This window comes from Lissotriton helveticus, chromosome 8 (assembly GCF_964261635.1).
Source record: "Lissotriton helveticus chromosome 8, aLisHel1.1, whole genome shotgun sequence".
NCBI lineage: Eukaryota > Metazoa > Chordata > Amphibia > Caudata > Salamandridae > Lissotriton > Lissotriton helveticus.
Genome location: NC_136069.1, coordinates 731,252,028 through 731,277,979, shown reverse-complemented (window position 1 = coordinate 731,277,979; position 25,952 = coordinate 731,252,028). Strand labels below are relative to the sequence as shown.

The following is a 25,952-nucleotide window of genomic DNA, read 5'->3' as shown; positions in this document are numbered from 1 at the left end:
ACCCATCTGTCTGCCTTCTTTCCCAATTCTTGGGAAGAGGTCAGATCTGAGTCAATAAGGTGCTGATGCAACAACTGATTCTGACAATTACTTAAGATTTGTTCTCTCATAATTAGATTATACAATCCTGTGTAATCAGTAACTTTACTTCCCAGTTACCAGCCTTCAAAAGCCTTAGTGGCACAATCAACAAAGTCAGCCCAATCCTGAGACTGAATTTTCTGGGTGTCTCTGAACAGCAACCTGTACTGCTCAGTTGTTAAGCCAAACCCATCAATCAGTGTATTCTTCAGGACTTGGTAATTGTTAGCATCCTCAGCTCTAGTAGTGAGAAGATTATCTCTACATTTACCTTCAAAGGAGAGCCACAATATAGCTGCCCACTGACTCTGGGGGATGCACTGGACAGTGCAGGCCCTCTCTAAAGCAGTCATCCATTTGTGGATGTCATCCCCTTGTTTAAAGGGGGGCACTATTTTACTCAGGTGTCTAGTATCAAAACTCCTGTCTTTATCCTTAGGGATAATGCTGCCACCAGTGGGGACTGCCCCACTCAACTGCTGCTCTCTAGCAAAGGCAAGCTTCTCCTTGGCAAGGGCAAGTTCTTCCCTCTGGATCCTCAGATTAGCCTGTTTCATCCTTGCTTCATGTTCTCTCCTCTGAGGGGGAAGTCATTCTCCTCTGGGGAGAAGTCATTCTCCTCTGAGAAGAGGCATGAGAGTGCACAGATCTATTGGAGTCCCTAGAATGAGACCTATCTCTTCTAACTCCAAAGTTAGGCCTGCTTAGGGTCAGTACTGGGGGTCCCCCAGATCCTTCCCTATGTAGGTCTAAGTTGGCCCTAGTAAGTCTGCTGACTAGCTCAGGACCTTTGTCTGCCTCATCCCCAGAGGGATCCTCTTCATCCTCCTCCCCCTCTACATCTACTGTTTCAGGGAGGTCTGGATCACCAAGGGTACCTTCTAAGGGGGGCATGCTCCCATCTGTATGAGAAGACTTTCTAGCATCATATGTCTCTAAGAGACCTAACAGAAAAGGAGTGGTAGGGTTAGAACCCTGTTTCAATTTCCTGGAGGTACACAATTGTCTCATCTCCTGGAAACTGAGAGCTGCATATCTGGAAAGGACCTGTGGAGGGTCACTAACCACTAGGGGAGTCTCTGAAGACTCTCCATGGGTAGACATGCTTCTAGTGTGGTGTAAGTGATACACCTACCTACACTATGGGCTTTCCTACTGATCCCTTGCTAAGAGTTGTAGTCAGGGTGTGCTAGGCCCTTTCTACTACAACAGCTGTTTCAGTAGAACTCAGAGTATTTCCAAGCTTGTTATATGTACCTAGAGTACCTGATGTGATCTTTCAAATGATATTTCAAGATTATACGTGGTAAAAACCACAGCAAGCTCAAATCCCAACCGCTGCACACCAATGTGAGAAGTTGGCCTGATATATGATGCTCACTAATCCTAGTGATCACCTTGTATCAGTCCAAACAACCCTTATGGTGATTGGTTGTAAAGTCAACCTTATAGACCAGCTATCCTAGTAGCGTGGACAAAAGCAGTCTTTAGGCTAAACTCTGTATGGCATGTGAAGCCAGCTGTTTTACCACAATATAACCCCTTGAATACCAAATGAAAGGGCACCACACAGGTTGTTATAAAAATAAACAGATATTTATTAGTTAACATACACCTCTGGACTCTTTATGAGGTCAGAGGGCTAAGCACATGACAATACTAAAAAGAAATACGAGTTCGCACAATGTTTACACGTGTGCCTTAGGGGCACTACAAACCATATACTAAGAACAATGGAATGCGAGGAAAGAAAGTACTGTAAGGAGATCCAGAGGCTGGAGGATCGCTGGGTCTACGCTACGAACTAGGTAAGTACGGAGCAGGAGGCCCACGGGACTCACGTGCAGAGTGGAAACTCTCACGCGGGATGCGTACCAACGTCTATGGATGCTACAGTTTACAAAGTTACGGATTCCGGACGAACCCGGCTGGATGGAGGGAAAACAACAGTGGACCTGGACACTAGGATAGTGAACACAGACTTCAGCACCTAGAAGCTTTAGTTACCTAACCCACAGGCTGCGGGTGCATAGGGCTGAAGTGGTGTCGGGTTTGCTGCGTTGATCCCGGTGATGCCTGAAACAAGAAGTTGCTGGCAGGCAGCCAGATGGAGGAGTCTGGTGGTTCCAAGGATGGAACTAGGAAGGAGAAGTCCTGAAAGGGAAGAGGACAGAGTCTCGGTCACTAGCCAGTGACGGTGCTGGAACCAGGGGCTGTCGCCGCGTTCAGGTGGAGGAAGGGTCGCTTCTCTCTGTAGCTGCGCGGACCAGGAGCTGCTCTTAACGACCAGGCTGGAGGCACGAGCTGTCCCACGTAGTCTGCTGCTGATGGCGGTGTTGGATCGTCGATCTGGTCAACAGGCCTTGGCAAGTGCAAGCCACGCGGTGGAACAAAGATGGCGTCTTGTGTGGACCAGGAGGGTCCGGGGTGCTTCCCTTTCACAAGGAAGCAAGGGCCAGTCTGGGGGACCAGACTAGCAGTGTCGAAATATTCGAGTCGTCGTCTCAGAGGTCACTAGCCAGCCGGCAAGTGACCAGACAACGGGGAAAGGCAGCAACCAGGCAAAAGGGCCCCACGCAGATCACGGGGATGCTGGGGGGCTGGTGTTTGGTGCAGGAGCTGCGTCGGTGTGGGGCTTCTCAGTCCCCAATGCACTCACTCGAGGAACCCTCGGGGGTCGTGCTGGAAGCGCTGTGCAGGTTTCTTCAAGATGGCCGTCTCCACGTTGCTCGTCGCACCCACGGGTCCCAGCTGTGCTGTGGATGTGGGTAGAGGTCAGAGGGGTCTGGAGGTCCGGGTCTCGTTGAGCTGGGTCGTCGGATTCCGGGAAGGAAGGACTTGCAGCAAACCGCACAGGAGCTTGATGGTGCCTGCGAAGCAGGATGGTCACTCCCTGACCATAGGGGAGATTCTTCAGTCTTCTGATGTTCAGGAGGTCGAAGGTCAAGAGTTTCTTCGTGGAAGTTGTCAAGATTAATCTGATTTGGAATGGGACCAGCTCCTACCTTTATCCTGCTAAAGGGGGCTGCACTACTGACTAGGTCCCTCCCCTGGGTGGGACCAGGAAGGGGGGTGGCTACACCCCCAATCCTTTGTCCGGTTTCCTGCCAGAGCTGGGGCTGGAGTGCCCCAGCAACTGGTTGGAACTGGTGTATGTACAGGGCACCTTGTGTGCCCCAGGCATGTCTCATTCCTTTCAGCCTGGGCCTACCTAATACTCAAAATCCTGTCTGGGGTGGTGCTAGCACCTCCCAAGGCAGGAAACCCTTTGTCCAAGCCTCCCTCGCTGGGAGGACTCCCAGCAGCAGGAGGTCAGACTTGTGTCTGTGGTGGCAGCATCCATTTTGTGATGCCAAGGCTCGAGTTAACTTTAACCGGGGTTCACAGTTACATACATGTCGTGTCCCTCTAGAAGGGTGGAATGCTACCCCCGTCGCCAGAATTGGCGAGGGGGTAGTATTCCAATTCGCATGACACCTTACTTGACATGTTTTGATAATGTTATACCAGAGTTGGCATTTAACCGCGAGGATTATAATGCACTTAAGAGTATATGGTATAGCGTTATCATGGAACAGCTATTAGGACTTGGTTCCGCAAGCTGCAAACGGGCTCAGCTCATGCCAGAGCACCATCTCACATAATTTCAAGCACTCTGCCTTCAGGATTGATAAGGCCTTCCATAGGAGTGACTGATAGGAATATATGTGTCCATTTTTAGGTTTAGATATAGGGAACTATATCTAAAGCAAAGGGTGATCACACCACCTTGCCCCAGCTGTCGTGCAGCCAGTTGTGTCTGTTTTGGATGGCCAGCCAAGGGTGGCATAATACATGCTGCAGCCCCTGTTAGGCCCTGGGTACACCTATGCCCTGGATACCTAAGGTATACTGTACAGGGACTGATAAGGTGGCCCAGTACCAATTGGTAAATGCACCTAAGGTACATGGTTGTCAATTTAGAGAGAGAACAGCTAGGCTGTGGGTCTGATTAGCAGGCCCACAGCCAGGGAAAGTCGTAAACCAGTGAAGCAAAAAGCAAAAATCTGGGGTGGCCATGGGATTGCAGACCCCACTCTCCTACAAAGATGACATATGTACTGGATTGTTACATCTTTCATGACCTTGTGCGTATTTCTTGCTTATTTTGTTGATTGGTGAAGTATTGTTTATTTCTTGTTTTATTAATAAAATAAGTAATATGAATTGAAAAGAATGATCTGATGGCTTATCCAGTATTGGGGTATCTTTCATAGATTCACATGCCTGAATCATTCCCCGTTGTCGAGGCGGGAGTCCCACGGTAAAAATATATACAATAGCAGTGCCTAAAAATTTCTTGTAGTAGGCTGGAAAGGCCTAACTAGGCCTCAAAACTTAGCAGCCTATCTACATCATTATGTAAAAAGACCTGAAATAGTAGCCTCAGCCAATCAGCTGTCCTCACCCTCTAGAACCTTCCCAGCCCAGGCAGTTCTCCTTAGATTTTCACCGCACTTCGTGTGTAAGGGAGTCTCCCTGAGTGCCTACTCAGTTTTTGGGCTTTTTTGGCTTTTTTGCTCAGAAAAATGTCTGAAAAGAAAGCTCTTTTCAAGGCTTGTGGAACCTGCTTTAAGAAGAGAGTCCATGTGGATGACCAGCACTCTGACTGCATTTATTGTCTGCACCCCTCACATGTTGTGAAGGACTGTAGAATTTGCCGTACCTTCCCTCAAAAAACAATCAGGGATAGAGAGGCAAGGGTTCTTTTGTGGTTGAAATCTTCTTCCACTGATGATGAGGACAAGGCCTCTACCTCCAGCAAGAGAGCCAGATCCAGGGAAAGCTCTTCTCCTGAGAGGAAGAATAAACTTAAATCCTCTCAGAGAGCCTCAGAACCCTCAAAGAGTGCATCTTCTCCTCGGACGACAACTGCGAGTACAGCCCAGGCAAAAACTGTTTCTCTGGTGTCTGCTCATACTACTTCGTTGACTTCTACTTCTACAACTACTTCTACGGTCACCACTTCAGCTATTACCTCACCTCTGATGTCTATAAAAATGTTGTCATCACCTGTGAAGTCTTCGACGAAAAATGTCCCGTCGTCGACGTCTCCGTCGACGACGGCCCAATCTACCAAAACGTCCGGTCCGTCGACGAAACCACCATCATCGTCGTCGACGAAGGTCTAGTCGACGAAGACACCGACGACGCTCTCGTCGACGAAGGACTCGTCGACGAAGACCCCATCGACGGCCTCGTCGGAGAAGGACTCGTCGACGAAGACACCATCGACGGCCTCGTCGACGAAGGACTCGTCGACGAAGACACCATCGACGGCCTCGTCGAAGAAGGACTCGTCGACGAAGACACCATCGACGGCCTCGTCGACGAAGGACTCGTCGACGAAGACACCATCGACGGCCTCGTCGACGAAGGACTCGTCGACGAAGACACCATTGACCCCGTCGACGGCGAAATCATTAGTTCTGTCAACGGACAAGCCGTCGACGGTTCTGTCGACGGAGAATCCGATTACAATGGCTTCATCGTCATCGACGACAGCAGTGGCATCTGCTCCTCAGTTGCCCAGTTCTACCCCTACGAAAATTCAGTATACACATTTTCAAATGAAAACGTATCAGCGAGATTATTCCCACATTTCTCCGCTCTTACCATCACATCTTTTGGAGACATATATGGAGGAAGAGTCAGATGACGGTGAAGAGGATGAGGGTCCTTTCGGGGTTGCCCGTCACCCGTCTCAATTAAATATCAAATATTAGGAGGATGATGAGGATGATGACCATGGTCATTATGAGCATCAGGATTTCTCGACGCCATATCACTCACCCCATGCCAGACCTCAACAATCGGAGAATACTACTCAATTGCCATCTACTTTAATTCAGGATTTACAAGCAATGTTGGCCGATTATCGCCAGAGATTTCCTCCAACTCCGATTGCACCTGTAGTGCCGGCTACCCCAGTTAACTTGCCGAGGCCTCCGTCACCGCGGGCATCATTGTCTCCAAGACAAGATACTGGTCCTGCACCTCAGCATGACACGGATACTTCTTCTCATGATGACGATGATGGCAGGGAAGAGGGCGAATTGCCGGATAATACACCTATAGATCCATGGGAGGATTACGTCATTCCTATGCCTTCACCGCCTGTGACCCGACCTTCAGATTCTCCACCTGAGGATATCGGCGGCTTTCATAATATTATGCAACGTGCAGCTAATAGATTTGAATTGACCGTCACAGTGGAACAATCTGACTGCTTTCTGCATGACTTTAAAGAGGGATATCGCAGAGTTACCAGGGCTATCCCCATTATTGAATATATATGGAAGGAAGGCCTCAACATCATGAAAACGCCTGCTTCCATTCCTGCAGTCCTTCCACGAATAGAGAAAAAGTATCGAGCACCATCGGATACTCCATCTTGTTTAATAGGTCACCCTCGACCAGACTCTGTCATATCCCAGGCTGCACAGCAGAAGTCCAAGAATCCTTCTGTTCCCATTTCCACACCACCTGACAAGGAAGGCAGGAGACTGGATGCCATTGGAAAGAAGTTCTCTGCAAATGCAGCAGCCTCCATTAAAGCTGCTAATTCATTAGCTATCCTGGCCCATTACGATAGGCAGATGTGGTCCGATCTGTCTGAATACCTTGAATTGATCCCTGAAGATCAGCAACAAGAGGTGCGCAGGATTGTACTGGAGGGAGAAAGGGCGGCTTCGGAAATCATTGATTGCGCCCTGGATATTTCGAACACCAACTTCAGACAATTGGCCGGAGCAGCAGTACTTAGGCGTCAAGGTTGGCTCCGGGCTACCACCTTCAGGCCTGAGGTCCAAACAAAAATCTTGGACATGGCGTATGATGGAGATTCACTTTTTGGTAAACACATCGATGACGCTTTGCTGGCAATAAAGACAGATACAGAAACAGCTAAATCCCTTGGTACCCTACAATACAAGAGAGGATCCTTTAGGGGAGTAAGAGGCCGTGGTTACTCCTCCAGGGGGAACTATTCCAACCAGCAAAATATCCAATACCAATCTCAGTACAAACAACCGTACTATCAAAGCTCTTACAGACGCCTGCCTCTGAATCTTTCTCTCGTCAGGGAGGGAAACGACGCTCAAACAATCAAGGGCGTGATTCCAACAAGCGCCAATGAGCTTTGCCGGACGTCAGCCGTTCATCCTCCCCTTCCCGTGGGCGCCAAAATTTCCGCCTTTTACCAACAATGGCGGACAATAACTTCGGATCAGTGGGTCCTGGATCTTGTCAGGATCAGACATACTCTGGAGTTTTTACAGAAGCCACCAACAACGCCGCCCAGGGGTCCCCCTCGAATTCACTTACTCTTCAAAGAAGCCTTAAAGATGCTACACATGAATGCGATAGAACGAGTTCCTCCTTCTCAGAAAGGGAAAGGATTTTATTCTCGCTTCTTCCTCGTAGAGAAAACTTCAGAAGAGTGGCGTCCAATACTAGATCTGCGCAAACTCAACAAATATCTAAAGAAACAGAGTTTTCGCATGGTAACGTTGACGGACATTCTGAATTGTCTCAACAAAGGGGACTTTATGGCTTCTCTGGATCTGCAAGACGCCTACTTCCACATCCCTATTCACCCAAAACACCGCAAATACTAAGGTTTCAAGTGGCTGCCGTCCACTTTCAGTTCAAAGTACTTCCATTTGGCCTCAAATCGGCCCCCAGAATCTTCACCAAATGTTTAGCCCCAGTGGCAGCAATGTTGAGGTCCCAGGGAATACAAGTCTTCCCATACCTCGACGACTGGCTGTTAAAAGGACCATCGAGAAACTCCGCAATGGAAGCGGTCAGGAGTTCCCTATCCCTCTTTTCGAATCTGGGTCTGACTCTCAATTCGAACAAATCTCAGCTTCAACCTCGTCAGGAGTTGACCTTTCTGGGAGCGGTCTTGAACACTTTCCAGTGCAAGGCGTTCTTGACTCAGTAGCGACAGTACAAACTGTTGAAACTAGCAAAACAAAAATTTTCAAGAAGGTCACTTTCAGTTCGGACATTTGCGTCCCTTCTAGGGATGTGCTCCTCTGCAATCAGCCTCATCCCTATGGCGAGACTCAGAATGAGACCATTACTGGAGGAGTTACTTCGTCAGTGGAGGCAAGTCGACGGATCGTTCGACGACCGCATCAAAGTAACTACCAAAATGAAGCAAGCCCTTCTTTGGTGGTCGAAGGCGCCAAATTTGTCACCAGGCCTCACCTTTCTACAAGACATTCCAGAGTTCACCCTGACTACAGACTCCTCCATGGAAGGTTGGGGAGGTCACCTTCAGGACCTTCAGATCCAGGGACGATGGCCTCGTTGGTACCGACAGAAACACATCAACAGCCTAGAGCTGAGGGCCATTTTTCTTTCCCTGCAAGCCTTCCTTCCCAGGATTGCGAATTCGTCCGTGCTGGTGCGTACGGACAATACCACCCGCATGTACTATATCAACAAACATGGAGGAACAAAATCTCTCACCCTGTCGCTAGAGGCTCAGGAGATGTGGTAATGGGCCATACGCCACGGCATCTCCCTCAGAGCAGAACATGTGCAAGGCGTCCAGAACTCTCTAGCCGACAACCTCAGCAGAGCTTTCACGGGCTGTCACGAATGGGAGCTCGAACAACATCAAGTAGAAAGGATCTTTCAGACTTGGGGGACACCGACGCTGGATTTGTTCGCCACGCAGCAGAACAGCAAATGCCTGTTTTATGCCAGCAGGTTTCCTCAACAGGGGTCAAGGGGAAATGCCCTTTTGATGAGATGGTCCGGAATATTTGCGTATGCTTATCCTCCGATTCCGCTCATTCCGAAGGTACTGCAGAAGATGAAGAGGGAACATTGCACTATCATCCTCATTGCTCCCCGTTGACCAAGACAGTTTTGGTTTCAGGAACTCCTTCTGCTCTCTCAGCAGCCTCCACTTCGTCTCAAACCGACAGTGTCAATGTTAACAAGAGAGGGAGGCCAGGTCCAACATCCGGATCCTCAATCACTGCACTTGCACGCTTGGCTCCTGACTTCCTAGAGTTCAAGGATCTTAACATCTCCTCAGACTGCAGGGCGATCTTATCACAGGCCCGTAGGCAAAGTACCATCAAGACATATCGTTTTAAGTGGAAACGATTCTGCTCATGGTGTGGAGAAAATAATATTCATCCACTTCAAGCTCCTCCAGAAGACATCCTTCCATATCTGCTGTCTTTAGCTAGGGCTGGACTCGTTTTTTCGTCCATTAAGGTGCATCTGGCGGCGATATCCAGATTCAGGAAGAGTTCCAACAAACCATCCTTATGCTCATCATCTTTGATCAAACAATTCCTTAGGGGGCTATTTCGAGCTTTTCCACCAGTTCGTCCTCCTCCCCCTGAGTGGGATCTTAATATTGTTCTGTCTCAACTTCTAAAAAAAGGCCTTTTGAACCTATTCACAAGGCGGAGCTAAAGTTTCTAACTTGGAAAGTGGCTATCTTACTGGCTCTCACTTCAGCCCGCAGAGTCAGTGAGATACAGGCCTTCACTATTGCACAGCCTTTCTTACAATTCTCTTAAGACTTTGTGACACTTAGAACTAACCCAAGATTCATTCCAAAAGTACCAACTCAGTTCCACATCAATCAACCGGTCAAACTCAAAACTTTTTTCCCGGATCCTAAAACTTCAGCGGAGAAGGTTTTACATTCTCTGGATGTGAAACGGTGCCTGAAGTTTTATCTTCAAAAAACAAAGGACATCCGCAAATCCAATCAAGTTTTTGTTGCTTATGGTCAAGCCACCTTGGGTCAAGCTGTAACGAAAGCAGCTATAGCTAGATGGTTGTCTTCTACGATTATTTTCTGTCATGACAAAGCCAACAAACCTTTAACAAGAAAGGTCAAAAGCGCATTCCACCAGAACAATGTCAGTGTCAACGGCCCTTTTCGCTGGAGTGACGCTGGAGAACATTTGCCGAGCTGCTACGTGGAAAAGTGTGCACACTTTTACCAAACATTACTGTCTGCAGTCGGCAGTTCATGGTGATACAGCAGTTGGAGAAGCGGTACTGCAGCATCTTCTACACTAAAGTTAGACTTTTTACAGTCTTTTATTCTTCATTTGCCTGTTTTAAGCATATCTTTTCATTATGATGTTTTCGCATTTTCAAATGCGGTCATATATCTAATGTACTTATGAAGGTTTTGATGCATATGTTATGTTAACAAGTTTGTGCTCTATTACCTTCCTGGTTGTGTGGGGATGTATATGGTTTATTTTGTCTCCCACCTTCCTCTAACGACAGACATGATGTCACTGCTTGCTACTCTGATTCAGGCATGTGAATCTATGAAAGATACCCCAATATTGGATAAGAAAACAAGTTACTTACCTGTAACTACGGTTATCCAGTATTGGCATCTTTCATAGATTCACATGCACCCACCCTCCTCCCCGGCACGGCAGTTCTGTTTTATGGATACTCATTCTCACTTGTGCTGGGAAAATCTGAGGAGAACTGCCTGGGCTGGGAAGGTTCTAGAGGGTGAGGACAGCTGATTGGCTGAGGCTACTATTTCAGGTCTTTTTACATAATGATGTAGATAGGCTGCTAAGTTTTGAGGCCTAGTTAGGCCTTTAGGCTTTTCCAGCCTACTACAAGAAATTTTTAGGCACTGCTATTGTATATATTTTTACCGTGGGACTCCCGCCTCGACGACGGGGAATGATTCAGGCATGTGAATCTATGAAAGATACCAATACTGGATAACCGTAGTTACAGGTAAGTAACTTGTTTTCTTCTCAAGTCCTTGGAGAGAGAACAACTCCAGTTAACAAAACCCAGGGTTAGAGCACATTATATGACAATCACCTGTATAGCCATCCAACCGTATCTTGCCGTAGTTAACATTCCGTTTCACCGGTGGCTTCTGGTTAAGTTTAGATTTAACCAGATTTACTTGGTACTCTGTGACAGACAGGGTTGGTTCAAGCCTGAGGATGCACCTGTATGCAAATGCGACAACTTCTCCATTCAAGACAATATGCACCTTATGTTGTTCTGCCCCTTTTATCATGCTCCTAGACAGAAGTACCTGTTACCTTTGTTGAAGGGGAAAGCTTTTATGCAAGCAAAACCAGCTCTTCTATTTTTACAATTGCTTGATTCGCCCTTGGTAATGTTCAGTGTGGCAAATTTCCTTGTTGCTGCTGTGCGGATTAGGAAGAGGAAATTACAAGCTTAATAGTGTGGACTGTGATGAACGTGGTATATCTTGCTTTTTTGCACATGATGAGTTCTTTTTAATCTGATCTTTTTATTGTTTTTATATTGCATTGTATTGTATGAATTTTTTTAAACATGCACTTGGATTGACTTTTAACTGTTGTAGTATGCTTTTATGATTTTTAACAAAATCGAATAAAGTGGTTTTTGACTTCTTGACTTCTCAAGAGGTAAAAAGTGTTAATTTGATTTGCTGATTTCTTTAAGTGGATTCTGTGCCTTTTTGTAATAAATTTGAGAAATCAATGTTTTTTTCCTTAAGGAAAAGAATGAACGATATCTTCTACTCTTCCCTCACATTTTGCTGATGTTGTCTGCCAGCCCGAGGATGAGTGGTTTTATATATCAGGTAAGCTTGCTATTACAGGTAACCTTTTCTTTTACTTTCAGATTAAGATTTAACTTTAGCTACTGTTAATTTGACTATGGGGAACTTGCAAAATGCCTTTTATTTTCTGTTTGGAGTGCCAGTAGCAATCTAATTTTCTCCAACCGACTCTAGGCCTCTAATCTTCATGTAACCTAAGAGAATGTGGCATGTCCACTAACGTTTATTGTACAGACTTATTTTAAGGCAACATTTAATTACAGTAGTTTGTGTGGTGATCTCTTATGAACTCTGATGCCTTTTTTTAGTTTGCCGGACGGCTGCCTAAATATCATCCAACTGCATACAACACTGAATCTGATAGAGACTTCTGGCTGCAGATAACGTACATTAGAATATTCCCAGGCGTCCAACTTCATCTGGACATTTATGAGCAGTCTAGTTTGTGCACCAGTGGATGGTGTTTATGGCTTAGTCTGCTCCAGAAGTGATGTTTGTGATGCATATATAGACGCCACTCCAGTGTGTGACCTCCGTTCCTTCTTTTCCACACCATCAGCGTGGATCCAGTTTGAGCTTCCCTCATTCATTTTTTGACTGACTACCATCTTTTTGTCGACGACTGGTGTGCCTTTTAAAAAAATGTTCACCATGTCTTAGAAGAAACCCACCTGGTTAAAATCTTGTGGAGCCTGTCGTCAACAGATGTCTGTTACAGACCCACACTTGCTGTCAACTGAGTTTTGAGAGAGACCATGACTCCATGTTGTGTGCTTAGTGCAGAATAATGAACCCAAATGCCATCTGAGAGTGGGCCTTGAAGCCTTTGGCAGCTCATTTTGCGACTTCGCGCCTCTCCAGTTCCCGTTCATGCAGGAGTTCTTGGTACCTCTCCTGGGGTCACTCACGTCAGTCTTTGTATAACTCTAGGACTTCTTTGAGGACTTCTTGTGGGATTTACCAGAAGAAGTCAAAGCGCTCTTCGACTTCTCTGTGTCGGTCTCATTCCTCGTTCTCTGGTGGTCCTTGTGCAGCTGCCGTCGGAAACTGGATCTGCTCTGCGCATCCCTGAATTTCCTGGAGCTGGAACAACCCACACTCAGCTTTGCGAGTTCTACGGTGCCATGGCCCTCCTTTTTGGGGAGCCGAACCCCTCTGAAGCATCTTTGGGTCCTGTGGGTTTGGAAGGGCCCTCAACTGGAGCTCTGCCGGTGGGTTCCCCCTCTGCCCCAGTCGACCCCTTAGGATCTGTTTGTGGATTCGGATCGGCCCCGGCCATGACTTCATGACCTCCTCTGTGTACCATTCCAGGTGTACTGTTTTAATGGCGCCAAACCCATCATGATTCCAGAGTCCAATATTGAGCCGACTGGTGTTGCATGATGTCTGCCCCAGCGCCGACCAGGCCCACACTGCCTGAATTGGAGACCGATGCCTGTATCACTGGAAGGTCTATTGGACAACACAAATGGAGGTAGTCTTGCGATCTCTATTCCTACACGGACCCCTAGCAAAGTCCATGACCAATGATAACTTTTTGTTTTTTCAACTCTTTTTATTAAACAAGCAAAGGAAAAGAGACATTACAAAAAGGAAAAACAAAACCTTAGGTGAACACTTACAATCTCAATCACATGGGTTATTATGGCCAGATACAGAATCAATTGTTACGAAATTCAGTATTGGGATCATGGGGATTCCTGCACTTCAAATTCCGACCTTGGCATAGGTGGCTCACAGATCTCACCTCGATAGTTGTTCCACACCCCCATATCTTCACCCACTTCTTCGGGCAACCCCTGGCCACATACACTATTTTCTCTTTAAACATTCACCAGTTGAGATCTTCTGCCCACTTGGTGACCCGGGGTGACTGACAGGCCCCCCATAGCTGAGCTATATTCCGATTGGCAACCATATAAGCTAGCGTCACCCATTGCTTCTGGTACCCATTTAGATCTGTGGGCTCCCACACATTCAACAGACATCTTCGGGCTTCTGGTCGTATCTCTGCACCCAAAACTTCCCTCAGTTCATCATGAATCTTCGTCCAGAATGTCTGTATCACCACACAATGCCAAAGAATATATATTAAGGTGCCAGTTTCTCCACACTCTCTCCTACACTCGCTGCTCCCACTTCGTCCCATTCGTAGCAAACGAGTACAATTATATAGGATCTATGTAAGATCTTCAATTGCACAAGGCGGAGCTGCATCTGAATAGCAACTACCTTCGGGGAGGAAACTACCTCCACCCAATCTTCGTCATCCAGTTCTAACCCATCCGCACTCCACTGGGCTCTAATTCGCTCCAACGGGTTCTCCATGTTATTTACCAGCTTCCTATATGTATCAAAGAAATAGTTTTCTCGGGAATGTGCCCATCCAGTACACGGTCTTCAAGAGGTGACGCCTCCGGGAGTATCGTGTTCTTAGGGACGTGGGAGGTGAGGGCATGTCTCACCTGTCGATACCTGTAGTGTTCATTATCGTGTAAACTAAACGATTGTTGGAGAGACTCGAATGTACGCACTGAATCCTTCCCCCATACATCGTTTATCTGGGTAATTCCGATAATGTCCCATTTGTCGAACCCTTTAGTGTTCCACAGACTACCCAACTTCTCTGAGTTTAAGAGAGGAGTGGCCAACGTCAACCTGCCTTCTTACCCAAGATACCAATTGGCCGCGTGCCACACCTGCACCGCGTGCGCAGTCGGGCCAGTCAATGAAAACCTGCCCGGCTTGGAATACAGAGCTCTATCGATCATCCCACCCGGGGCCTGACCCCGGTCCATGGCGTAGCCTGGATCACCCGGGAGCCCATAGACAATATGGTTCACCGCCACCAACTGCGAAGCCCAATAGTATTTTCTCAAGTCTGGGAGTCCGATCCCGGCCTCGTACCACGGGAGAGTTAGTTTAACGAATGCTATACGGGCCCTGCCATCCCACAGGAGTTGTCGCTGAAGAGCCTCAACCCCCTTAAAATAGGAGGTCGGCACTGCGTCCATCAAATTCTGCAAAGCATACAAGAACCGAGGAAGAGCCATCATCTTGAAAAGAGCGGCTCTTCCGAGCAGAGAAGGGGAGTGCCCTCCAGCGCACCACATCTTTCTTACAACTGTTCAATGTGGAAGCTAAGTTATTGGCATAGCCCAACTGTGGATCAAGCGCAATGTAAATACCTAAATACTTGAATCGAACCATCTCAATCTGTATTGGGCATGAATGTGGGATCACTGGGAGGTCGCCCACAAGACAAAGAGCACCGAGTTTGCCCAATTTATACCCAACCCGGAATATCTCCCGAAAATGGCAAGCACATCCAGAAAGTTACGCAAAGATTCCTTCGGACTGGTAAGGTAGAGCAAAACGTCATCCGCATAAGGCGAGATTTTATCTTCCCAGTCGGGCAACCATCGTAATCCCCGTATCGATCTATCCCATCTGACCCAGGCTGCCAAGGGTTCCATCGCGAGTGCGAAGAGTAGTGGGGACAGTGGGCATCCCTGTCTCGTACCTCTTTCCAGCGGAAAAACACCAGACTTAGTTATTAACAACCACCCTAGCCAGGGGATTAGCATACAATAGACGCACCCAATTTATAAACTCACTTCCAAAGCCCAGCTTCGCCAACACCGCAAATAGATATTGCCACTCCACTCTATCAAAAGGCCATGGTGGCGTCTAGGGAGACCAGCACTGTCGGCTCGTGGATCCTTGAGCAACCCCCAAGGACACCATGCAGCCTCCGCAAATTTAGCGCCGTGTTGCGACGCTGCACGAAACCAGATTGGTCCGGGTGAATCAGAGTCGTAATCACTTTAACTAATCGAGTGGCAAGAAGTTTCGCTAATATTTTGGGCCCCGCATTAATGAGCGATATGGGCCTATACGAGGAGCATTGTGTCTTAGGTTTACCTGCTTTATGTATATCCACTATGTTGGCCACTCTTTCCAATGACAAATTTTATAAGGACTTGGCTGATGCCAGTGGTTGGTCTGGAAACTCCATCAGACTCTGTCCTCCTCTCTCCTCTCACAGTGGCTTTGGAGGAAGAGGCTTCCTTTGCGAAGGTAGTCCAGAGGACGGCTGAGGTCTTAGACCTGCAGCTCTCCCTAGTTCAAGTCCAAACCAGTGTTTTAGGGTGAGGTGCATCAACTGGGGTGGGCACAGAGGGTTTCCATCAGAACCTTACTACCCTTCAGCAAAACCGTCACTGATGTCCTGCTCAGGTCTGGGCTCAGCACAGGACCATTGCTTGCCTCCATCACCCTGCTCCTGGGGACCTAGCCTTACTGTCCCATCACCCAACCCCTGAGAGTCTGGTAGTCCAGGCCTCAACTTCCCAAATCAATCCTGGTGCGTTCCCTGCTACACCACTGGATGGGGAATTTAAGAGGATGGATACCTTCAGAAAGAGGATTTTTTCTTCTGCCAGTGTGGCACTGCGGCCAATGAACAATGCACACTTATTTGGCCATTATTCCCATATTGTATGAGATTTTGTTACGTAAATGCTGCATTTGGTTTTGGATAAGGCCTGGGCCATATTTTCCCAAGCTATTGCTGATGGACAAGACACTGCAAAGTTTACAATGAGATGTGGGCTGGATAGGATCGACTCACTGGGCAGAGCCATTGCTTCTTTGGTATTGCTGAGATATCACTATTGGTCAAGGTATACTGTTTTTTCAGGGGATGTCCAAACCTTGCTCATGGTCAGATTTTGATTCTTAAAGCCTTCATCAAATCTATTCAATCTGTCTACCCACAGGCAGGGCTGGTCGTGTCAGGCGATTTAAACATGTTCTTGCTTGAAAAGGACCAGGCCCAAACCATGACTCATAACAAATGGAACGGCAGATTTATCCCAAACATCATTACAAACCACCGGAAAAAGGACAAGTTCGGCCTACAGTGTGCATCAATGTTTGCCGAGGTCGGAATGATTGCTTTGAACGGCCGGTTTTCACAAGATCAACCAGCGGCCCCTACTAGAATTGCTAAACAGGCTCAATCAGTGCTGGATTACACTATGGTGGACTTAGAGACCTTGCAAACTATTGTGAGTTTCAAAATCATCCACAAACTGGAGAGCGACCACAGCCTACAAGCTTTCGAATTCAGTGTCCAATACAAAAGGGCCACAGCATGCAAAGCACTGATCGAACTTCCAAGCCTTTACAATCTTAAGAGACTAGTTTGGAATGGCAACAACATCAAAGAAATAATGATGTACGAGAAAAACGTACACACTGAAGTGTCCGAAGCAGATGCATCCGCCCTCCGGGACAACTGGGAAAATCTGATTACAAATTTAATGGAGAGATTTTCGACTCAAACCCAAATCATTAAAAGGAAAACTGGAAAATCACCGCATGTGCCTTTTGGGCCAATGTTGCATAAGAAAAGGTCACTTAATCGAGAAATCAGAAAACTACATGCAATAGCCAATACAAAGGGTGAAGAAATTGGCAAACAAATTTACAACTTGAGACAAAACTACAAAAAAGAAGTGTGGTTAGAAAAAGGAAAATACCAAAATGACATCTGGCAATCACTACTAGCATCTAGTAATTCTAATAACAAAGGGAAATTTTGGGCTGAAATTAACAAAGTGGCAAATGGAGCAGCACAGGTCTTCAACGTAAACATTCTCGAGGGCGACTGTATACAACACATCGAGCAAGCCCAAAGGAAAAATATCCCGGCTTGGTGCACTGACCAGCAGACTTCGCCACTAATAAATACCCAAGAAGCGGAGCACAAGCATATGCAAACTGGATAACGCCATCCCAGGTAGCAATGGTCCTTAAAAACTTGAGGTCCAAAGGCGCCCCCAAATGGCCTACCGAACGGCCTGTTCAAACAAGACCAACAGTTTTGGGCAGAACACCTCACCCCACTATATAATGATGTAGTGCAACCCGGAAGCATTCCCGAGTCATGGAGAGGTAGCATTTTACATCCTATTTTAAAGGCAGGCTCAAGGTCCGACCCAGGCAATTACCGCCTCATTGCACTCATAGATGTCGAGGCCAAAATCTATGCCTCGAATCTTCTGAGGGATCTGGAAGATTGGGTGAGTATGAAAAAGATTCTGCCGATTACGCAGAAAGGATTCAGGCCAGGAACCAGTACATCATGCAATCTGCTGGTGCTAAATCTCATAGTAGAAAAAAGTAGGGAAAACTCCGCGAAACTGTACACATGCTTTGTAGACCTCAAAGCAGCGTTCGACACAGTTCCGAGGGAGGCACTATGGCGAAAGATGGCCAACTGGGGAATAACAACAAAGCTGCTGTTGGCCATTATAAACCTAAACTCGAATACCTGGGTTAGAATAAAACTAGCCAACGACAGGTAAAATCTTAACCCATGTTGGCCTCAAACGGGGCTGTGTATTGGCACCAACGCTCTTTAATATCTTCACAGCGGACCTGGACAAGTGCATTGCGGAAACAGAAAGTGATCCACCAAAGCTAGCCAACCACAAAATCAGGAGCATACAGTACGCAGATGATATTGTACTCTGCAGTCAGACCCCGTTGGGACTTCAACGTTCCATCACAAAGCTCAACGATTACATCTGTGCACAAGGGCTCCAAATTAATTATAAAAAAACGAAGATAGTCTGTTTTTCCGCTCGGCCAGGGAGGAAATCCTTCAAATGGCAAATTGCAGGCAACACACTAGAGCAGACCTCCACGTATAAATACTTGGGAGTTGTAGTCGATGCTAGGTGGTCGCTGAAAGATCATCAGTCTTACAGAAAGGCACAGGCTATCAAACTAAGCTTCGCCCTAAATTTGTTAAAAAGAAAAATTAATTGCCCATCTAATACGCATTTGTTGAAGATAATATCTGCAAAATTTCTCCCATCTCTAACGTATGGATCGGAGTTGTACAAGGGAAAAGATGCTAACTTTTTGAACACACAACAGAGTTGTTCAAATACATCTTTCCTATCCCGAGGTTCGTATCTCAATCTCAGATCCGCTTGGAATTCGGTCTGCTAAACCAACATCAAATCAGACAAGCAGCCATATTAAAAACATGCTGGAAATTAAGAGCTGCTGAAGAGGACACCCTCATGGGGCATTGTTGGACTGAGATAAACAACCAGAAAAAGAGAAAAAACTCATGGAAAATGGTATGGGAGAACGCCGTCTCGAGCCTTAATATGGAAAAGGCATGGAACACAAATCAATCATTTGTGGCGTTCAAAAAAGAGACTAACGCAGCAGCAAAGCAAATATCATGGACAGCAGATAAAGCTGCCACAGCAAACAAAAAACATGGATGGACTGTGTTGGCCACATATGGGAAGCCGGAGCCACAACCATATTTAGTCAACCACATATCCCCAGCTGCACAAAAAATACTTTTAAAATTACGGCTGGGAACCACCATATTAAAAAATCACACACCTGCATGGAAGCAAACATGGCCAACACCCTCTTGTAGACTATGTGGGGAAATTGAAGAATCCTTGCTGCACATATTGTGTATTTGTCCATCTTTAACAAATTTGATACGTTATTACCTACTTCATGTTTTTCGACTTTCTCAAATTAGATCATGCCGCCCAGCCGTCATGCTGTCCTTGAACAGCTACAAACTGCAGACAGCTTGTAGGGCCGCTAGATTTTGCTAAAAGGCACTTCAGCTAATCACGAACACTGGGGCAAAGGACGGCAAAGGTCCGAATCCGACTGTGCAAAGTGCAAATATAACTGAAAAATCAATATGTACACAGACATTTTAGAAAGTTTCTTTATTCTAATGTATCTTTAGTTTGTTTATTTTAATTTCAAAGTACAAGTCGTTTCTTTTATATGAACAATATTGTAAAGGTTTTACTTCACTATATACAATAAATTTACTTACTCCATGGTCATGCCCTCTGATGGAACTAGTCTCTTCGAAGACCAGAAAGATTCACCCTTCAAAAGGTTTAAAGATAGTATAGCCACTGATAGGTCATTAGGGCTCTCTGTATCCCCCGAGAGCAGCATTCCACCTGATGCCTCTTCCGTACCTACGGTAAAGGCTACTAGCCGAGTCTTTTTCCACCTAGCCAACATGACTAGCAGGCTCAGTCATTTCGCTGATGTGGCTCCCGCAAGCCTTGTGGGGCACACAGCTATCTGCCCTCCCCTCTCAGTTAAAGCCTTTTTAGTTTGTCCACAATCCAGCATGGTCATCCAGTTGGGAACAGAATCTGATACCATCAGCACCAATGGAAGAATATTACATTAAAAAGGGTAACAAAGACAAGAGCTTGCTCTCCTTCCCTTATCATTATTTTGCAGCGTGAATCTTTTCTGGATTCACATGATGTGTATTATTCCGCCATCTAGTGGTTGGGTCCCGAATTATGAACTTTTTTTTTTTCTCCTGTTGATGGACGTCGACGTACTATCATTTGGTGTCCCCTTGTGACGTTGTTGTGCTTCCTCCGGAAGCTCCCACCTTCGGTCGCCAACTTCAGATTCTTTTTTTCTGCCATTGGGTCTGGATAGATATGGGAGGAGCTCCAAACTTTGGTGAGAAGAATTGACAAAAAGCAGGAAAAAAATCTTCGTAAATCTACAGTACAACGATACAAGGTACTGAACTTTGAACCAAGGTGCCGGAGGGTGCAGAGAGGGGATAGAACAACCTCATTGATGACCGGACAACAGTGCGCATGCAGGGTGCTCCCTATGTGTGTGGTGATGGACAAAACACAGTTCAAGTTTTGCCAGAATTGCCATTACAAGTTAGCCGAGAAGGACCAACATCCAGTCTGCAACCTATGCTTAAACGGTAGACCAACAAAGTGAAGATTGCAATGCGTGTTTGTCGTTCACCCCGAAAAACCCTTAGGGTAAGGGCGAGGCAGAGAAGAGTCAACTATAACATGCAGGGGCAGAGCACAGCACCATCGCTACGGGACCTGCGCCTCTCTCGCATGGAGGAGGACAATGTTGCAGAAGGGCCAGAAGGTGACCCGGAGATGGACATCCAAGTCCTTGAGGTCGAAAAGAGCTTCGAGAGAGGTAAGAAAACAATCAGCCTCTAAGAAACTAGACGAGTCTTGGCAAAAACTGACTGAGGCCTTGAAGGGAGCCTCGGCGTCAAAGCACTCTACGTCCGCAGCGGCATCCTGAGAAAAACATACCTTAGGATCCTTAGATAAGGACTCCTTAACAGGACGTCTGGAGACGGTCAAGGAAAGGACACATCTGCAGCGAAACAAGAGCGGTCAAAATCTGAAAAGCATGGCCTGCCGCTGGCATCCACCATCAAGGCACCTTCTACCGCGACAAGAAAGACTGAAAGTGTCGATGCTGAAACACACGTGTCTGAGATTGAGAAGAAGAGGAAAAGGCACAAAGTCGAAATGGTGAGTTTTTTTTACAACAAAAGGATTCCGACTAAACTTGAACCAATTCAAGATACCGCCAAATACCTTGACGGCAATTGAGAAGAAAATCGAGGATTTAGAGCCTCCCCTGACCTCTGGAGGAACAGGAAGCGGAGTTATTTTTCGAAGAACAGACTTACATCTGATCAGAAACCTCTGAGGTCCAAGAGCTGTAATGGCAAGACCTTGACACAGATTCCCCAGAAGAGACTGTCGACATCTATCCTTCGAGGCCTTCTCCACCAGACAATATCGGAATGTACAACCAAGTCATTAAAAAAGCAGCAGATACCTATGGAATACAACTCGAGGAAGAAAAACCGCAGTCTTTTTTTGTTGTTGGAAACTTTAATGTCTATACCATCAAGGAACAAATTCCTTCCTATGCTGCCAAATGTGCTAGACCATGGAAAGGAGGCATTTAAGGAGCCTGCCACCTGTAAGGCCGTCATGCCTGGAGGGGAGAAAAAATACAAACACTTATCCATGGATCCTAATTACATCAAGGGGTGGGTGACTGCTGACTCCAACATAACAGCCACAGCCAGGAATAGGGCGAATATACCAAGTATTACTAGGCCACCACCAGATCAGGAAAGCAAGAGAATTGCCCTCATGGGCAGGAAGGTCGAGAGAAGGGCATCGAATCAATGGAGCATCGCCAATTCTAATGCTTTGCTCCACCTAAACGCATACCAGTACTGGGAGGAGATAGGTGAACTACCAAACAGAACAACAGGGACAGCAACAAGGTTGACAATACCAGCAAGGAAGACCGTCCTTTCGAGGACGCCCCCGTGGAAGAGTTCTACTACCAATGGGGTGGGGGGGCGACAACCAAATTACTGCACTCCAAACAAATTACTGCACTCCAAACACAATAGACACTCCAAAAAGATCAGGGAGTGTACCCGCAAAGGGAGCAAAACAACAAAGGACAAACACAAACAACCAGTTCGCTTAACATTCTAGTAGTAGGCAGGCTAAAAAATGTCCTCCACAAATGGTGAGAGATCACTTAAAACAAGTGGATCTTGAACATAATACAGTACGGTTCCTACTCAAATCACCTCCAACTTTTTCTGCAAAAATCAGGGACTGGAAATGAATTTACAAAAAACCAAGTACATGGTTTTTAATGCCAACACCTCGAATTGCCCATTTCCCCGATTAGAAGGTAGGCCCCTAGAGAAGGTGTCCATCTTTGACTTAACCGAAAAGATGGAATTGGGGGACACAAATAAAGAAAGCCAGCCTCAAACTGACCCAGTCATGAGGGGGCATCTTGAAAGTCTACAAGAGTTGCACGCAAAACGTGATAGGCCCGTCATCAAAAATATATAAGACCCAGGCTACGGGAGCTTCATTGTATGGGGCACAACTGTGGGGCCACTGCCCATCTACCTCCCTCTTAATGACCAAAAACTCATTTCTCAGACATTTGTTGGGCCTCCCTATGAGCTCCCCACTAACACCGCTTAGGATGGCCCTAGGGATCAGCCCTATAGCAGATGTGGTCTCTTCCAGACCCCTCCTATATTGGCGACGCCTCTGGAGTACACCGGAATTGGCCGAATATATAGAGGAATTGAAGGATGTCATGCACATCCAAGGTGCAAGGAAACTCCCTTGGCTAGCCTATATTAGGAATACATGCCAGACCCTAGGGAGGTCAAATATTGGGACGACCCCAGATGAGATATGTCCAACAATCCCCAGAAGGTCTCTACTTGATTCTTATAGAGAATTTAAATTAGATCTACTATGGCTGGGGTCTAAGCCCGGCTGTTTAACCTCCAGAATTCTGGACATTAAGCAGCAATACAGGATGGAAAAGTCTCTTGACCACATACAGCTGCTTCTAGCCAAAAAACTATATCCAATTCAGACAAGGGGCACTCCCGCTTCAAGCATTTACGAACAAATGGCAGGGAGCCCACACTTTAGACTGCCCCCGGTGCGACCAAGTTGAGGAAAATGAAATGCACGTCCTCTTCTTTTGCCCTGCCTATGGAAAGTCTAGGTCTCGGTGGCTTCTGCAACTGTGCAGAAACATGGGGATCAGACATTGCGCAGAGGTGTATAGTCTTTTTAAGTACGAAACTGATTCACTTATTGTGTGTGCCATCTCACGGTTTCTATATTCAATGTGGTGCACCCGCAGAGCCATTCTTAAGCAAACTCCCCTAGGAAATCAGTAGTTTACTAGTAATATCCATATATATAAGTTTTTGTTAAGTTATGCAACAGACGAAAAACAATGCGGTTTGCACATATCCACACTATGGTTACTCTCACTGCAAATTAACTTCTTTTGATGGCCTTTTTAATCATAGAACTTTATCTGTTTTAACTCTGACCCTCTTTTAACATCCCCTACAAATATCTTTTAGATAAAGTCAAAATGCTTTTAGTAACCGACAGGCATTTTTATCAATGAATTAGCTTTTAGTCACAATATGTGTTATTTTTTCTTGTAAATAAATATAGTAACTGCAAATACCTTGCACATTGCACTTTATCAAACTATAGAACCTCGAGCAGGGAGTAAATCAAAGAATTTATCAAAAACCTCTATAACTTGGACTACTCCAATTTTAAAAACGAAGACAACATGTATGTAGTTTTTATAATGATAAAATTGTATTCTTGTTTTTTTTTTCTTCTCCCTTCTTATGTATCACAATGTAGGCATTATTTCCTTTTTTCTATGTTCTTTTATGGCCTGTATGGTCGAAGTAAAGCTTTTCTGACTGACTGACAAATCACCTCCAAACGGAGGCCAAAGAGGAAATTACATTCGAAAGGGGAAACTACTCAGCTACTCCAAGAAGTGCAAGAACTTCGGGAGAAAGAAGCTGTAGAGCTAGTGCCACACTGAGAAATAAATAAGGGAAATTACTCTACATACTTCTTAATTCCAAAGATAGTTGGAACACTGCATCCTATCTTAGATCTGAGGTTCCTCAACAAATTTATAAAGACTCAAAGGTTCAAGATGACAAATCTGCAGGAGGTGATACCATAGCTACAACAAGCATTTACAATGCAATGGTCTCTGCATTATTAAAGGTAGAGCTATTGGCATTGCGCATGACATTTTTTTTTAATATCATAAATAAATGGCATTGTCATTTACATTGCCAATAGCTTAATCGTTAAATAAATGGCATTGTCATTTACAATGCCAATAGCTTATTCGCTCGCAAATGCATGACGTATTGCATTTACACCCACACAGAGCCACACACACATACAGAGCCACCCACACGGTCACCCACAGTCATTCACACAGAGCCACCCTCACACAGACGGAGCCACCCACACATAGCCACCTACAAAAAAAGCTATCCACACAGCGCCACACACACACACAGCCACACACACACACAGCCACACACACACACAGCCACACAGTGGCAGTGTCAGCACAATCACATTTTCTAGTGGCCCTGCATATTGTGGGCTTACAAAGACTATAAAGTGGCTTGCAGCCGGTCCACTGCCTAACATTGGGTGGCCTTACTGTTGCTCTGATTTGCTTACTTTTTGATGGCTTTCCTTGCTTAAACCTGTGCATGTTGTTTGTCCCTGGAACATAGCCTATTTACCATCTCTTTGATAGGCTGGTTTATGTGCTTCCTTTTCTCACTTTTAGGTAGCTACATTTTTCTTTTTATCACTCCGTAAAAGTGCATGTGTTTCCCAGCTGTATCACTCATATGTTTTTCTTCCGCTCCTCTTTCATGTTGCTTTCTTACTGTTTCACCCTCTGTGAGCATTTTCTCGCCCTTGAGTTGTCTCCCACTACCCACTGTGTTGCTTCACCCTCGCTCGCCTTGTTGCTTCACACTTCGCCAACCCGCTCATTAGTTAAATGTTTTTTGGGAAACAGTTCTTTTGCACGACTTTTTTTTATTTACTGATCCATCTTGGAACAGTAGATAAAAACAAAAAAAAGCCTGTGTCCTTTTGTGGGCACACGCATGCTTGGTAAATGTATGCACATGTTTACAAAGTGACATGGTGGGCACTGCATCATCGGGTCTACTTTTTTTTTTCTAGCAATGCTGCAAACATCGGGTCTTTTTTTTTTTTACTTATATTGCACTGCCGCCGCAATGCTGTACAGCACGGCAGGAAAACAATGGCAAATCCAATAGATCTCAGGTGAAGTATATTGATTTTGCTAATGCTTGTCTCCCTTGATTGGTGCCCTCGATGCAGCAGAGGGTCTGGTGGTTTGCATTGCTAGAAAGTGTTGCCCCGTGAATGTCCCTTAAGGCAAAACACTGGGAGTATCTTCGAAGCAGCAGATTGCCTTGGGCTCTGGGAAGGCATGCCTTCATTACCGTTTCTAAAATCTGGGTGAATTGATCACCAATTTGGACTGGGAAGCAATATATTTGCTCTATTAGACCGGTTGAACTGAGTAACAATGATAGAAAACTAATAGCCTGCAATGGAGGGCTGGGTATGTGAAACTAAAGGTGAAGTTTCAAGTGCATCAGTGGGAGCCTGTTTTAAGGCATAGAACGTGAAGACAGGGGATGACTGGAATGTAGAATTGGCATGTGAAATTATTCCAAGTCAGGGAGAATACCATGTAATCAGGGCTTGACTTTAATTTGTCAAATTGGGGTATCATGGGACTTGTAGTCTTTGCTACGTTTGAAGCAACTGGCTAACACATCTCATAACAAAGAGTTGCATGACAGCCATGTTGGCATATTCTCCAGAGAAGCCACCCCTATTTAGTGAAAAACAAAAACTAGAGACATGATGCTAAATAACTCCTGGGCCCTGCCAGAAATGCCGTGATT

The 25,952-nt window shown here is 46.0% G+C and overlaps 1 protein-coding gene across 4 annotated transcripts in view; it reads left to right on the top strand.

The window, feature by feature from the left end:
• ARHGEF7 (Rho guanine nucleotide exchange factor 7) overlaps nucleotides 1–25,952 on the top strand; it is a 951,496-nt gene that overhangs the window by 599,164 nt on the left and 326,380 nt on the right. For all 4 annotated transcript variants that reach the window (XM_078657529.1, XM_078657531.1, XM_078657528.1 and 1 more), the window contains one exon: nucleotides 11,645–11,731. In XM_078657529.1, the coding sequence (XP_078513655.1) occupies nucleotides 11,645–11,731 (87 nt within the window). The remainder of the gene's footprint in view (nucleotides 1–11,644; nucleotides 11,732–25,952) is intronic.